Source organism: Lupinus angustifolius, chromosome LG07 (genome assembly GCF_001865875.1).
Source record: "Lupinus angustifolius cultivar Tanjil chromosome LG07, LupAngTanjil_v1.0, whole genome shotgun sequence".
Lineage (NCBI taxonomy): Eukaryota > Viridiplantae > Streptophyta > Magnoliopsida > Fabales > Fabaceae > Lupinus > Lupinus angustifolius.
This window is the reverse complement of record NC_032015.1, coordinates 6,843,351-6,856,041: the sequence shown is the minus strand read 5'-3', so window position 1 is coordinate 6,856,041 and position 12,691 is coordinate 6,843,351. Positions and strand designations below refer to the sequence as shown.

The window sequence follows — 12,691 nt, the reverse complement described above, 5'->3', positions numbered from 1 at the left end:
TATATATATATATATATGTATATATCTATATATATATGTATATATATATATATGTATATATATATATGTATATATATATATATATATGTATATATATGTATTCGTGGTAAATATCAACTACAACTACATAGCATGTATTAGTTGGATGGCCGTAAGAAATTTCAGCTTATGTACATAGATTTGCATTTTTAATGCATAAAGTGAAAAACAAATTGAAATTCTCATCAAAGCACTAAAAAAACAAATCAAAGTACAGTCATATTCCTGGTGCTATTTTTAATACAAGCAATAGCACTACATAAAAGACATGACTATAAATACAAGTTTCAAACATCAACAACATCACATTCACGCATAAAGTATACTACTCAATAGCTACTACACAATTAAACATGGCTGTTCAAACTTCATCTCTAGTGTTTCAAGTGAAGAGGTACCCACCGGAGCTAGTGGCACCGGCGAATCCAACACCCCGTGAGGTTAAGCTGCTATCTGACATAGATGACCAAAAGGGTTTGCGTTACAACATTCCATTAGTACTATTCTATCATTATGAGGCTTCAATGGCAGGGAAAGACCCTGTTGATGTTATAAGACAAGCACTTTCAAAAACACTTGTGTATTATTATCCATTTGCTGGAAGGCTTAGGGAAGGTCCTAATGGAAAATTAGTGGTGGATTGTAATGGTGAAGGTGTCATGTTTATTGAGGCTGATGCAAATGTTACACTTGACCAGTTTGGCAAAGATCTTTACCCTCCATTCCCTTGCTTTGATGAACTCCTTTACAATGTTCCTGGCTCTGATGGAATGATTAACTGTCCTCTACTCCTTATACAGGTTCTTAGAAATTCTTCTATATATGCATTACATGCTAATTTGTGTCTATTACTGAAATACACTTAGAAGAGCACTTTGAAGTTTGAACTTTCATTTTTTACCTTCAACATTTTAAAAGTGTGCTTATAGCATTGTATTCGGCAATTATTTCATCACTTTCATATATTCCATACTCACTTTTCTGTAGTGGAATAATTATCTCAGTAACTTATATTATAAATTAATTCAGGGTTATCATTGATTAGTTTTACTTCAGCATGCATGATAAAAAAAGACAAACTACTTTCACACATTACACATGTTCAAAGCCTCTTAAAAAAGAACCTAGGACTAAAATAGGGATCTAGTTACTCCAAGAATAAATTTAAAAGACTTATTCCCTATTCTAGCTATCAATTTTAGGGAAATCAAATAGTTTAAATTATTAACTAAATTTAAATCATTAAATATCCTTAGAATTGATGGTTATGATGAAGAGTAAGTCTTTTAAACTTATTCTTTAAATAAGTGGATCATTTCCAAATAAAAATAAATAAATTACTTTTGATTAGTTTTTTATTTATAATAATAATGCATGTAAAGTATTTTGTGGTATGGAAAGTCCAAACTCATTATTCATGTAGGGTTACTTTATGAATATATGGCAGGTAACACGCCTTAAGTGCAATGGTTTTATCTTTGCTCTCCGTATGAACCATACTATGAGCGATGGAAGTGGAATTTCACAGTTCATGAAGGCCATAGCAGAAATAGCTTGTGGAGCAAGAAACCCTTCCATTCTCCCAGTATGGAATAGAGAACTCTTATGTGCAAGAAACCCACCAAAAATTACATGCATCCATCATGAATATGAACAACTACCACTTGATAACAAAAGCACCTTCATACCTCATCATCGTTCCTTCTTCTTTGGACCCACCGAAATTGCTGCAATTCGTTCTCTTCTTCCTCATTACCTTGCTCAATCCACCACCTCATTCGAGGTCCTCACCGCATTTCTATGGCGTTGTCGCACAATTGCACTACAATGGGTAAACCCTAATCAAGAGATTCGCTTGTTATGTATTGTTAATGCACGTTATGGAAATTGCAGCTTCAACCCTCCACTACCTGAAGGTTTTTACGGCAATGCTTTTGTGTATCCAGCAGCAGTTACTACAGTAGGAAAGCTTTGTAACCAGCCTGTAGGGTATGCCCTAGAGTTAGTGAAGAAAGCAAAGAATGAAGCAAATGAGGAATATGTACATTCTGTGATAGACCTAATGGGTACAAAAGGAAGACCCTACTTTACTAGGGCAGGGTCCTTTATGGTATCTGATCTCACAAAGGCTGGGTTTAGGGATGTTGACTTTGGGTGGGGTAAGGCTATGTATGCTGGCCTAGCTAAGGGTGGTCTTGGGGACATTCCTGGAGTAAGTTTTTATGTTCCTTATACAAATTCCAAAGGAGAACAAGGTAGGGTAATCCCAATTTGTCTTCCAGAAGAAGCCATGGAAAGGTTTGAGAAAGAGTTAGATGATGTACTTAAGATTAAGGTTAATAACCCTATGATATTAATGTCCAACCTTTAAATTGTTGTTTGTGGTGTCTTTTTTCTTGTTCAGTTCTAAATAATGGTTTGTAGAATATGGTGTTCTAAGTTCAGTGGTTTAAATTTAAAAAAAAGAAAATATTAATAAAAGTTGTGTTTGTTGAGTTTCTTTTTAGTGACTTTTTTACTATTGTATTAGAGGAAAAATGTATTATAAGTGTTACTATACAAAGTATACTAAATTAAGATGACTTGCAATCATATGTGCCCAAGAGTTTGGAATTAAGATGGCTTCCTTATATCATTACCAATCATATTAATCTCTAAAGTAAGTATTTGCTTAAAAAAATTAATCTCTACAAATAAAAAAATAATATTTTTTAGAGATGCTTTATTGTCCATTCTCAACATTTGTGTTCTAAATTTAAATGGTGGAATAATATAAAAAGAGAAAAGAAATAACTAACCAATGAAGATGAATGAGATACCATTGAATCTTTAAATTAAAATATATAAATATTACATTCATATAAAAAAATTATATTTCATAGCTTCTAATTGTAAGCATGTAATTGATTTATTAAATTGAGATTTGTAAGTAAGGTTATTAACTTATTTTCTATTAAAAATCTTGTTGAGTGAATTATAATAGTTTAAAATCTATGTATTGTTTAGTATAAAGTTTTTTACACAATCGATACGTCATTTATTATTGATTTGTATTACTTTGTTTGAAAGTAAATAATAATTAAATATGAATGATTGACAATTTGCTGATTAAGTAAAAACACTGATAATGTGTATACATATTAAATAGATTATGGAGAAAAACATGTATGCACTGATAAGTGATAACATATAAGTTTTATATACTATTATTGATATCACCATTAATTTTTAATTAGTATTGACTTTTCAGGAAAAAGTAATCCAAAATGAATGGTAAAATATGAAGTACATATCTATAAATTTTTACAAGTTTATACATTTTTTTATGTCTCCTCCTTTTTAAATAAATAAAATTAAAATAAGATTGCAAATATAAAAAAGATGCTTCCAAATACGGAGTGTCGTTTCTAGCATCTGCGTCAAGTAAAACATGTCGTTTTGAAGGATAGTGACACAGACATGGCAATGAAGTGAATCAACATCCCCACCGTAACCAATTGTTTCTGTAAAAGCTTTCCCTGATCAACAATGTCTACACTCATTATGATTCGTTCCGATGCCGAAGACGGTTTTAGTTCTCCGGCGAAGGAAAAAGCCGCTAACCGGAGGAACCGTTCTCCCATTCTTTCTCCTCGCCGAGCAAAACAATTGGTCGGTGTTTCCAAGATCAAACTCTTATTCGCTTTCTGCGCTTTTTCCATTGCTTTTTTTATTACTTCCAGGCTCAGTTCCTTTATGGGTTGGATTCCTCATCACGCTTCATCTGTTTCTTCTCCATCAAGGTAATTTTTTTTTATTCTCTCGGGTCTCTTTTTTATTTATTTGTAATTTATTTTTATTTTATTTCTATTTCTGTTAAAAATCATCTTATTTGTCAAATTTACCTTTCTAAGCTAAGCTTTGCATTAATGGTAAAAATAGTAAATTGTGACATGAAATTAGAGGACATTACCAATGTATCCCTTACTAACTAATCAATTTCGGGATGGGTGACTGTTTATCCCAACAAATATGGCTCATAAGAATCGAACTCTTAACTTTTTTGTCTTTCGGGGATCTAGCATACCTTACGCCACTAGACTAACATTTTGTTGTTTGAAGATATTTAATTTGATAGGACAAAAGATAATGACATCTATTTTATTTAATTTGATAGGAGATTTAATTGGCTTATTTTACTGGATCAGGAGTTAGGGTAGTTGTGTTAATTCTATATAGCATCATTGTGGACAAATTCTCAAAATGAAAATGCATCACGACGCATGCAAATATGTGTAGTGTAGTGCCGTGCACCCTTGTGATGGTGGATTTGGATCGGGTGGACTCGTGTAGTTTGCATTTGCTACATCTCAAAATCAATTGGTAATGAGAGGGGTAGTCCAACAAATATATAAATCATATCGAGGAGAATGAGGCAGACAATGTGTGAGTGTGTGACTTCCAACACCCCTCGATAGAAGCTTGGCGGAACAGGTAAAGGACACTTTGTGAATGTTAAGATATGTTATTGTAGTTGGACCATAAGGGAAGAGAGAGAAATCTTAAATTGGATGATTAAAGGATTCTCATGTAAGGATAGATACAATGGACTAGTGGAGTACCAAATATATTGTAATTGTTTTTGCTTTTTTGTGAAACCAGTATTTTTATTTTATTGTATGGTATATTGCAATTAATAATTTACCAATGTGTTTCTTCCTTCTGGTATGATCAGTATGTTGCAGTGTTTAAACTGGATCTGTTTATTTATGTTCATGCAAATGATTGTATGCATAATTCAGGGGCGGCTATACAGTGCTCATAAACACTTGGAAGCGAAATTCTGTTCTGAAACAAGCTGTTGCTCACTATGCATCCTGCCATGGTGCTGATGCAATACATGTGGCATGGAGTGAAAGTGAACCGCCATCTGAAAAGCTGAAAACCCATCTTCATAAGATTGTGATTTTGAAGTCTCAGAAAGCTCACAAACCAAACTTTAGATTTGAAATCAATGCAAAAGATGGATCAAACAGCAGGTTCAAGCCAATAAAGGACCTTAGGACAGATGCTATTTTCTCTGTTGATGATGATGTGATTGTTCCTTGTCCTACTCTAGATTTTGCTTTCACTGTCTGGCAAGGTGCTCCATCCACTATGGTTGGATTTGTTCCTCGAATGCACTGGCTGGATAAGGAGGTTACTAATTAATAAATTATTTATTTCCTGTTCAATTTATAAAATTCTTCATTATCTGCTTGCTTGAATTTTACTAATTTCTTGTAGATGGAATAATACATTCTTGTTTACACAATAAAAAAATAATCCTAGGAAGAATAATACATTCGTGTTACCCCCAACGTTTTATAAATTGTGAAAGTTGTGTATTGCGTATCACATACTATATAGCGGAACCCGTACCAAAGAGTATTGCCTATCAGCTAACACTGATTTAAGTGATTTACACCTTTTGCATATATTATCCTGTCAGTTAGTTTGCATATTGTGTCTGATAAGTTTCACTTTGTATTCTACAGCAAAGTAATGTTGCATATTACAGATATGGAGGATGGTGGTCAGTTTGGTGGATGGGCACTTATAGCATGGTTCTCTCAAAGGCTGCATTCTTTCACAGGAAATACTTGGATTTATATACTTATGACATGTCTCCATCAATTCACAACTATATTTCCAAAGAGAGGTAAGAATAAGATATATAATTACCTTTTAGGTTTCCTCATCGTCATAGATTTTAGATGTATTCTTGTCACTTTTTCCTTTTCTCTGTCCTCAATATTTTTGGATTTTCAACTTTCTTATCTTCTTCAACAGGAGTTGTGAAGATATTGCAATGTCCCTAGTTGTTGCTAATGCTACAGTTGCTCCTCCGATATGGGTCAAAGGTAATCTCTTCTTTCTTCCTCTTTCAAAGCCTTGGATTTTGTTTAATAGGTGTGATCTACAGTAATAACTTCAATTTAGAAGAAAATACTTTTGAAGTTCTCGTGCTGCTTGCATTGATCCCAGACATTAGACTGACTTATGTTAGATTAGGATGGAACACAGACATTGGACTGAAACATGTTAGATTAGCTTGGAAGTTGGAACACATACATTGGACTGAAATGTGATAAAATATGGACATGAGCTATCACTTAATAGCTTAATCTTCTGAGATAGTTGGTCCTTTCCAGGTTCTTGTAAATAAAAATTGAATTTTAGCACAGGGTAAAATATGTCCCAAAGGGATATTGCATGAGAAGGCTTGTTAAATATACCATGTATTAGTTCATTGTCTTCATTCAATAGAAGAATATACCTCACCTCCTCATGCTTGCCTAGTTGCCCCTCCCTCTCTTCCTTGCCGAAATTTGTGTTTTTCTTTGATATAGAAAAGTTTTAATATTCCCATTTTCCTTTTCGGGTGGAGATTTCCTTGTTTGATCTCAGATGCTTGATAATGATTGCTTGCATCTCTGACCTGGCTAGTACTTCATCTATTACCCAGTTTGTAATAAATGTCAAAACATCATCAATGGATTTTGCAGGCAAGATACATGAGATTGGAGCATCTGGCATTAGCAGTCTGAGAGGGCATAATAGCGATAACAGAAACAAATGTCTCAATGATTTAATATCACTTTATGGAACTTTGCCTCTTGTATCAACTAATGTCAAAGCAGTTAGCTCTAGGAATGAATGGTTGTGGTAGTATTGTTATATCATTAATTAGTTACTAATTCAAAGGTTTGCCTCTATATGGAAGAGGGATAACCAAAACTGCTCCACTCTCCAGAATGGTGGAACTTCATTTTATCTATAAGAAACTAAGAAAGATTTCAGGGATGTGTATGTTTTAAATTCCACTGAAGTGTCTCAGTGTTTTGATTCATTAATGTTTGAGGCAGAACATATTGTGAGTTGTCTTTTATCATTTGTATGTTGTATCTTAGTTTGATTTATACTATTTTTGCTTCCAAATTTAGTTATTATCAGTGCAATAGTTGTTGCTAGAACTAGATATATGGGCCATTCTTCAAGTAAACCAAGGCTGGTGCAGGATAGGGTCAAACAAAATGTTGGGGATTTAATTTTGAAATTCCATATTTTAATTTTTACACCCCACTATTTTTTACCAACTAAAAAACATTACATGATTTTTATTTGTCTAATATGTATTTGTTTGTTATTTAATGCATGCTGAAAGGAATTGATGCATGTATATTTTATTGATGCAAAAAGTTTTGAAAATGCATAAATTCAATGAAAATTTACATTGGCTCGAGTTTCTAACTTGAATATGGAGCAGTTTACACCTTTACGCACCTACAACCAGTCTCATCCATTCATTTATATTAAATCTAATGATGCATATTACCTCATAAAATGTCACATATCTTCTTTTTATTTTAAGTTTCTTTTTCCTTACGCTATTACCCCACGTTTACACATTCTCTATGCCAATTTGCAGCCATTAGCAACATTACTTCCTAAAACTTCTATGGCAAAATAGAAAAGAGATAAAAAAAATCAACTACAACCGTTAAACAGTAAACTCTCAGCTCACATTATAAATTCACCTTCCAACCCTTCTAATATTTTTTGTTCATCTTTAATCAATAAATCCAGCAACAAAACATTGACAATTTTAATATTTCTCATTAAATTGAGATCACATCATAGATTTAACAGTGACAAATTGGTGTTTACTTTGAGGAAGATAAATAAAATTGTGATGATTATTGCTGGTGATGGCTGGATGTTAAATAAGAGAGAAAGATGGGGTGCAAAAGGGGAAGAGGAGAGAGACATAATCACATGACCAAACACATAAAAAGATACATTGAAAATGGGGAGACAACATTGCAAGCAAAACGTCCATGCCATTCACATGTCTTTAGTTGGGTTAGAGGAGAGAGTCCATATGATAGGGAATGGGATGAGGTCACATGACTTTTAAGTTTAAAAATTGTAGATCACTAGATTTATTTCTTTAGTGATCAAATTCGTACATGTGTAAATTTATAAGGATGAAAGTTAATACTCACATTCTTTTTTATTAGGAGTTTAAATTGACCTTAATTAAGAAGAAAATTTTGTATTAATTAATATCAATCTATATCAATAAACAAAACAAATTAGCAACTAAAAGGTCATTACAAAGTCAAATTTACCAAAAGGAAAAATGCTTTTTGGTTTCTTTCTCCCATTCCCATCAATTGTGGGCACGACCTCATTAGTCATGATATGTGAAACAAATTAGCACGAGGGTTGGTTTGAAGTTTGAAGAAGCATACAAAGAATACAAAGAAAAATTACCTACTCTCGACTTACCATGCCAAACCCTTTCTATATTATTTGGTATCATCCACTACCATCTCTACTTTCTTGGTCTATTAAAGGAAACTCACCCTTTTAACATGTTTAATATTTCATACTTCACATGAATCCTTAAGTTCTTTATTATTGTTAGCATGCCATTAAAAAAAGTAGCAGGTTAATTTCACATCGACCCTACCTTAGGCAACCACACTTTTTACTTTTATATGAGGAATTAATATTATTACCAACTAATCAAGTACCTTAGTCTTTGAGGTATAGGACCCCGAACAAAAAGTAGTACATAATTCAATGATTCTAGTCCATTTCATTCAAAGATACTAAATTAGTCTTCTCTTCTGCCTTGCAAAGGAAGAAAACAGGTAATCCAACTTTATGAATATATAAAGCATGTATTATGAAATTTAGGCAATCATTTTTCATGACATAATGAACACATGGGAAAGTGTGAATTAATGCAATTGGAAAAGAGCTGCATTTACAGATATACAGAGACAGAGTCCATTGAGTAATATCAACTTCCACCAAGCTGTGCTGCATTTGTAGCTATCTATTTTTTTGGGTACTAAAGGATAATTGACTAATTTCTTTTGAGGTGTGTAACTAATTTTCTTAACAAGTATCACTTTTAAGAATCAATTTAAATCAATTATAACAAAAAGAAAACAACATATGTTACTTTTAAATTAATTCTCCTACATTTTATGCCATTTTCTTCAACTAGTTTAGAAGCATATGTAAATTAATTTGAGAGATTTTCCTTCATCTCTGCCTCTGCTTCTTGCTTTTTTTCTCCTGTCCAACATGCTCCAATTATCAAAAACTCTCAAAAGTCAAAACTTGTTCCTCACACCACCATCATGAATCTCAAAAAATCTCACGCTCTTCTTCCCAATTCCCAAAACCATGACCAACCCAATACCCCAAACAACATGATTTCAGTTAGTTTGATTGATAAAGAATAGTTTTTTTTTGGTGTGGATAGTTCTTTACCGGTAAAGACTAATCTATCATGTTTTCCCGACAACTCCTCTCCTCGCCGCCTCAACACCACCACCACAACCACCACCTTCTCACCCCTATTCTTGCCACCACCGCCTCCTTCTTCTCACTCATCCTTTTCCTCTTCCTCTTCTTTTTCTTTTACCTCCGCGCCAAAAAAACCACCACCCCACCACCCGATTCCAAACCCCCGCACCGCTTCTCCTATCCCCTCCTCCGGCGAGCCACCAACTCCTTCAAAACCCACCTCGGCCACGGTGGCTTTGGAACAGTCTACTCCGGTACCCTCCAAACCGGAAAACCCATCGCCGTGAAGCTTATGAACTCTTCATCCTTCCAAGGCGAGCGTGAATTCCACAACGAACTCTTCTTCGCTTCCAACCTCAGCTCCCACCACGTTGTTACAGCGCTTGGGTTCTCCTCCGACGCGAAACGCCGTCGTTTCCTCTTAGTCTACGACCTCATGCAAAAGGGTAACCTCCAAGACGCACTTTTGCACCGTAAATGCCCTGAACTTATGGATTGGAAGAAGCGCTTCAATATTGTATTGAATATAGCAAGAGGAGTTCAGTATCTTCATACTTGTGATCCACCAGTTATCCATGGTGACATAAAACCTAGTAATATTCTGCTTGATGATGAGTTTTCTGCAAAAATCGGGGATTTCGGGCTTGCTCGGTTGAAATCGGAGCCCAATTATGAGGTTTTGGTTGGTGATGGTGATGGTGAGGAGAAAAAGAAGGAGGAAGAAGAAGGAGTGGCATGTGAGGGTGGAATTGGGGTTGATGTATGTGGTGGATCAGTGATTGAGGAAAGTGAAAGTGTGAATACTGGATTTTATGAGGAGGGTGGTTGTTTGGGTTTGGAGCAATCTCCTGATGATTTTGTTAGGGTTACTATATTGGAGACATCGCCGGAAACTATGGCTTCGATGGAGACTGGTTTGGACAAGGTTAGCATTAAGAGTGAGAAGGGTGATGTTAAGAATAGTAAAGGGGTAAGGAGTAATTCAATGAGGGATTGGAAAGTGAAGGATCATGTGATGGAATGGATTGGAAAGGAAGTGAACAAGGAAAAGCCGAAGAGTGAATGGTTTGGTGAAGAAAAAATGGCGAAGTCAGAGAAGAAGAAGAAGAAAAGGAAGGACCAGTTGGAATGGTGGGAATCGATGGAGGAGGAAAAGTTTAACAGGGATTTGGAGAAGGAGAAGAGAAGGTCGGTGAGGGAATGGTGGAAGGAGGAGTATAGTGAAGAGCTTGCAAGGAAGAAAAAGAAGAAGAAGAAACAGCAGAAGAGGAATGGTGTTACTAGTGATAATGACAATTGTGATGATTGGTGGGTGAGTGATGGTGCTTTGAATGACAATAAAAAGAAGAGCAAGAGAAGAAGTCCGAATAACCGTGGTAGCATGGATTGGTGGTTAGATGGGCTGAGTGGTGAGCTATGGAGAGCTCGAAGGAATAGCTATGATTCTGCTGCTAGTGGAGAAATTCCAAAGAGTGGCGGTGTTAGTAGTACTCCAAGTATGAGGGGAACTGTTTGTTATGCTGCTCCTGAGTATGGCTATGGTGGAGATGTCTCGGAGAAGTGTGATGTATATAGCTTTGGGGTTTTGTTGCTTGTTGTCATTTCTGGGAGGCGCCCACTGCAGGTGAACGGTTCACCAATGTCAGAGTTTCAGCGAGCAAATTTGTTGTCTTGGGCAAGGCATTGTGCTAGGAAAGGGAGGCTCATTGAGCTAGTTGATCAGTCTATTGAGTCGTTGGATAAAGAGCAGGCTCTTCTCTGCATCACGGTCGCCCTGCTTTGTTTGCTCAAGTCGCCTGCCCGTCGCCCTTCAATGAAGGAGGTTGTTGGAATGCTTACTGGAGAGTTAGAGCCACCCCAATTGCCATTTGAGTACTCACCCTCGACCCCTTCTCGCTTCCCATTCAAGTCTCGGAAAAAAGGTTGGTGAGTTTCTAGTATCACATAACCCATTTGCATGAGCAGTTACAATAATATACTGGCAGCTTACCAATGACTGGTGATTGTATAGAGATTTCGGATAAGATTTATTACCATTGTGATCCTAGTTATTTCACTTTTCTTTGTTTTCACAACATTATGGGCTACTAGTTGGAGTTTAATCTGTGTACATTGACCTACTTCTCATATTTTTACAGACATATAGGCATGTCTTAAGTGATGTTTGTAGTTTACATTATATTACTTTCGGAAATGAATTAACATGATACGTTTCATTTACTATGGAGTTTTGTTTGCAACTTTTGTAAATCTTTATTAAGCTTTACTGTTTGCATAGATGAATCTTTTCCTAGGTGGAAGATCAATGTTGTTCATACCTGTTGTAACAGAACATAGTCTTTGAAATGGTGAAATCCATAAAAGCAGAATCTATATAGAAGATTAGAAGGTGTTTTCATTTGATCTATTATTTGATGGTTATTATAGTGAAATGTGGCACACATATATGGTGCTTTTTTTCTTCTCAGTTTGTTACCACTAGATGTATATTCTCTCAATCAGTGCTGCATGGTTGTTTCCTGTTCCCTCAAGGGAGTTTTGAAAGGGAATGCAGAGAAGTGAAAGACTTAGCGTCATCTCACAAGTGTATTTTATGTCTCCTAATCATTTCTCTTTCCTCAATACCCTAAAAAAAACAATTCACAAACGAATTCTAAAATACACCGACCTTAGTTACTGCTATGCCTTTTTTCATGCTAATCATATTTGATTAGTTTCAGAGATGTTCAACAATTAACATGAATTTTTCATCCTTGTGTACAACTTGGAAGAAATGTGGACTTTTCAGAAATGTCTTAACTTGTGACATCAAAATCATTGTCATGACTACATTTTGATAATACGGGTGGAATATGCTGATAACATCAAATAAGAAACATATATAAAGTGCTTCAGAATTTCAAATCCGTTTATGTAAGTGCTGCATTAGTTTTTCAATTGGTGGTAATATGGTCATTACACTGGTACAAACCAGTGATAAATACTGAAAAAGGAACTATAAACCTTAGCAGAAGATAAGACGCAAAATAATGTAAAAAAATATTGGGAACCAGGTCTATTGCCTTTTAAAGAATTAAATATTTAGTTCTTGGAAACTAAGTCTATTACCTTTTAAAGAATTAAATATTTAGTATAGAGATATAGTTTTTAGTCTTTTATACTGTGCTATGCTTAAAATAGCAATGAACTTAAGCTAACTGGAATTGCCCCCTTTACTTAATTTAGTGCATCAACCTGAACTAACTTGTACTTTTAAGGTGAAGTAATATTTTCATGTGTACTTTTTTAAGGTGAAGTGACATTT

The 12,691-nt window shown here is 34.9% G+C and overlaps 3 protein-coding genes across 4 annotated transcripts; all 3 read left to right on the top strand.

The window, feature by feature from the left end:
• Positions 393 to 2,410, top strand: LOC109353081 (13-hydroxylupanine O-tigloyltransferase-like). The gene is made up of 2 exons (XM_019595262.1): positions 393 to 839; positions 1,487 to 2,410. The coding sequence occupies exons 1-2, from the start codon at positions 393 to 395 to the stop codon at positions 2,408 to 2,410; spliced, it is 1,371 nt and encodes a 456-aa protein (XP_019450807.1).
• LOC109352065 (glycosyltransferase family 64 protein C4-like) lies at positions 3,438 to 7,000 on the top strand. Of its 2 annotated transcripts, XM_019593865.1 has the most exons (6): positions 3,438 to 3,821; positions 4,821 to 5,217; positions 5,556 to 5,719; positions 5,851 to 5,921; positions 6,567 to 6,777; positions 6,818 to 7,000. In XM_019593865.1, exons 1-5 carry the CDS (start codon positions 3,568 to 3,570, stop codon positions 6,728 to 6,730), a joined length of 1,050 nt encoding a protein of 349 aa, XP_019449410.1. In that variant the 5' UTR covers positions 3,438 to 3,567; the 3' UTR covers positions 6,731 to 6,777; positions 6,818 to 7,000. The 2 variants fall into 2 exon arrangements, with proteins under 2 accessions (XP_019449410.1, XP_019449409.1); XM_019593864.1 differs by having other exon boundaries at positions 3,440 to 3,821; positions 6,567 to 7,000.
• LOC109352063 (receptor-like serine/threonine-protein kinase At4g25390) lies at positions 9,120 to 11,771 on the top strand. Its single transcript, XM_019593862.1, has one exon. It carries the CDS (start codon positions 9,371 to 9,373, stop codon positions 11,315 to 11,317), a length of 1,947 nt encoding a protein of 648 aa, XP_019449407.1. The 5' UTR covers positions 9,120 to 9,370; the 3' UTR covers positions 11,318 to 11,771.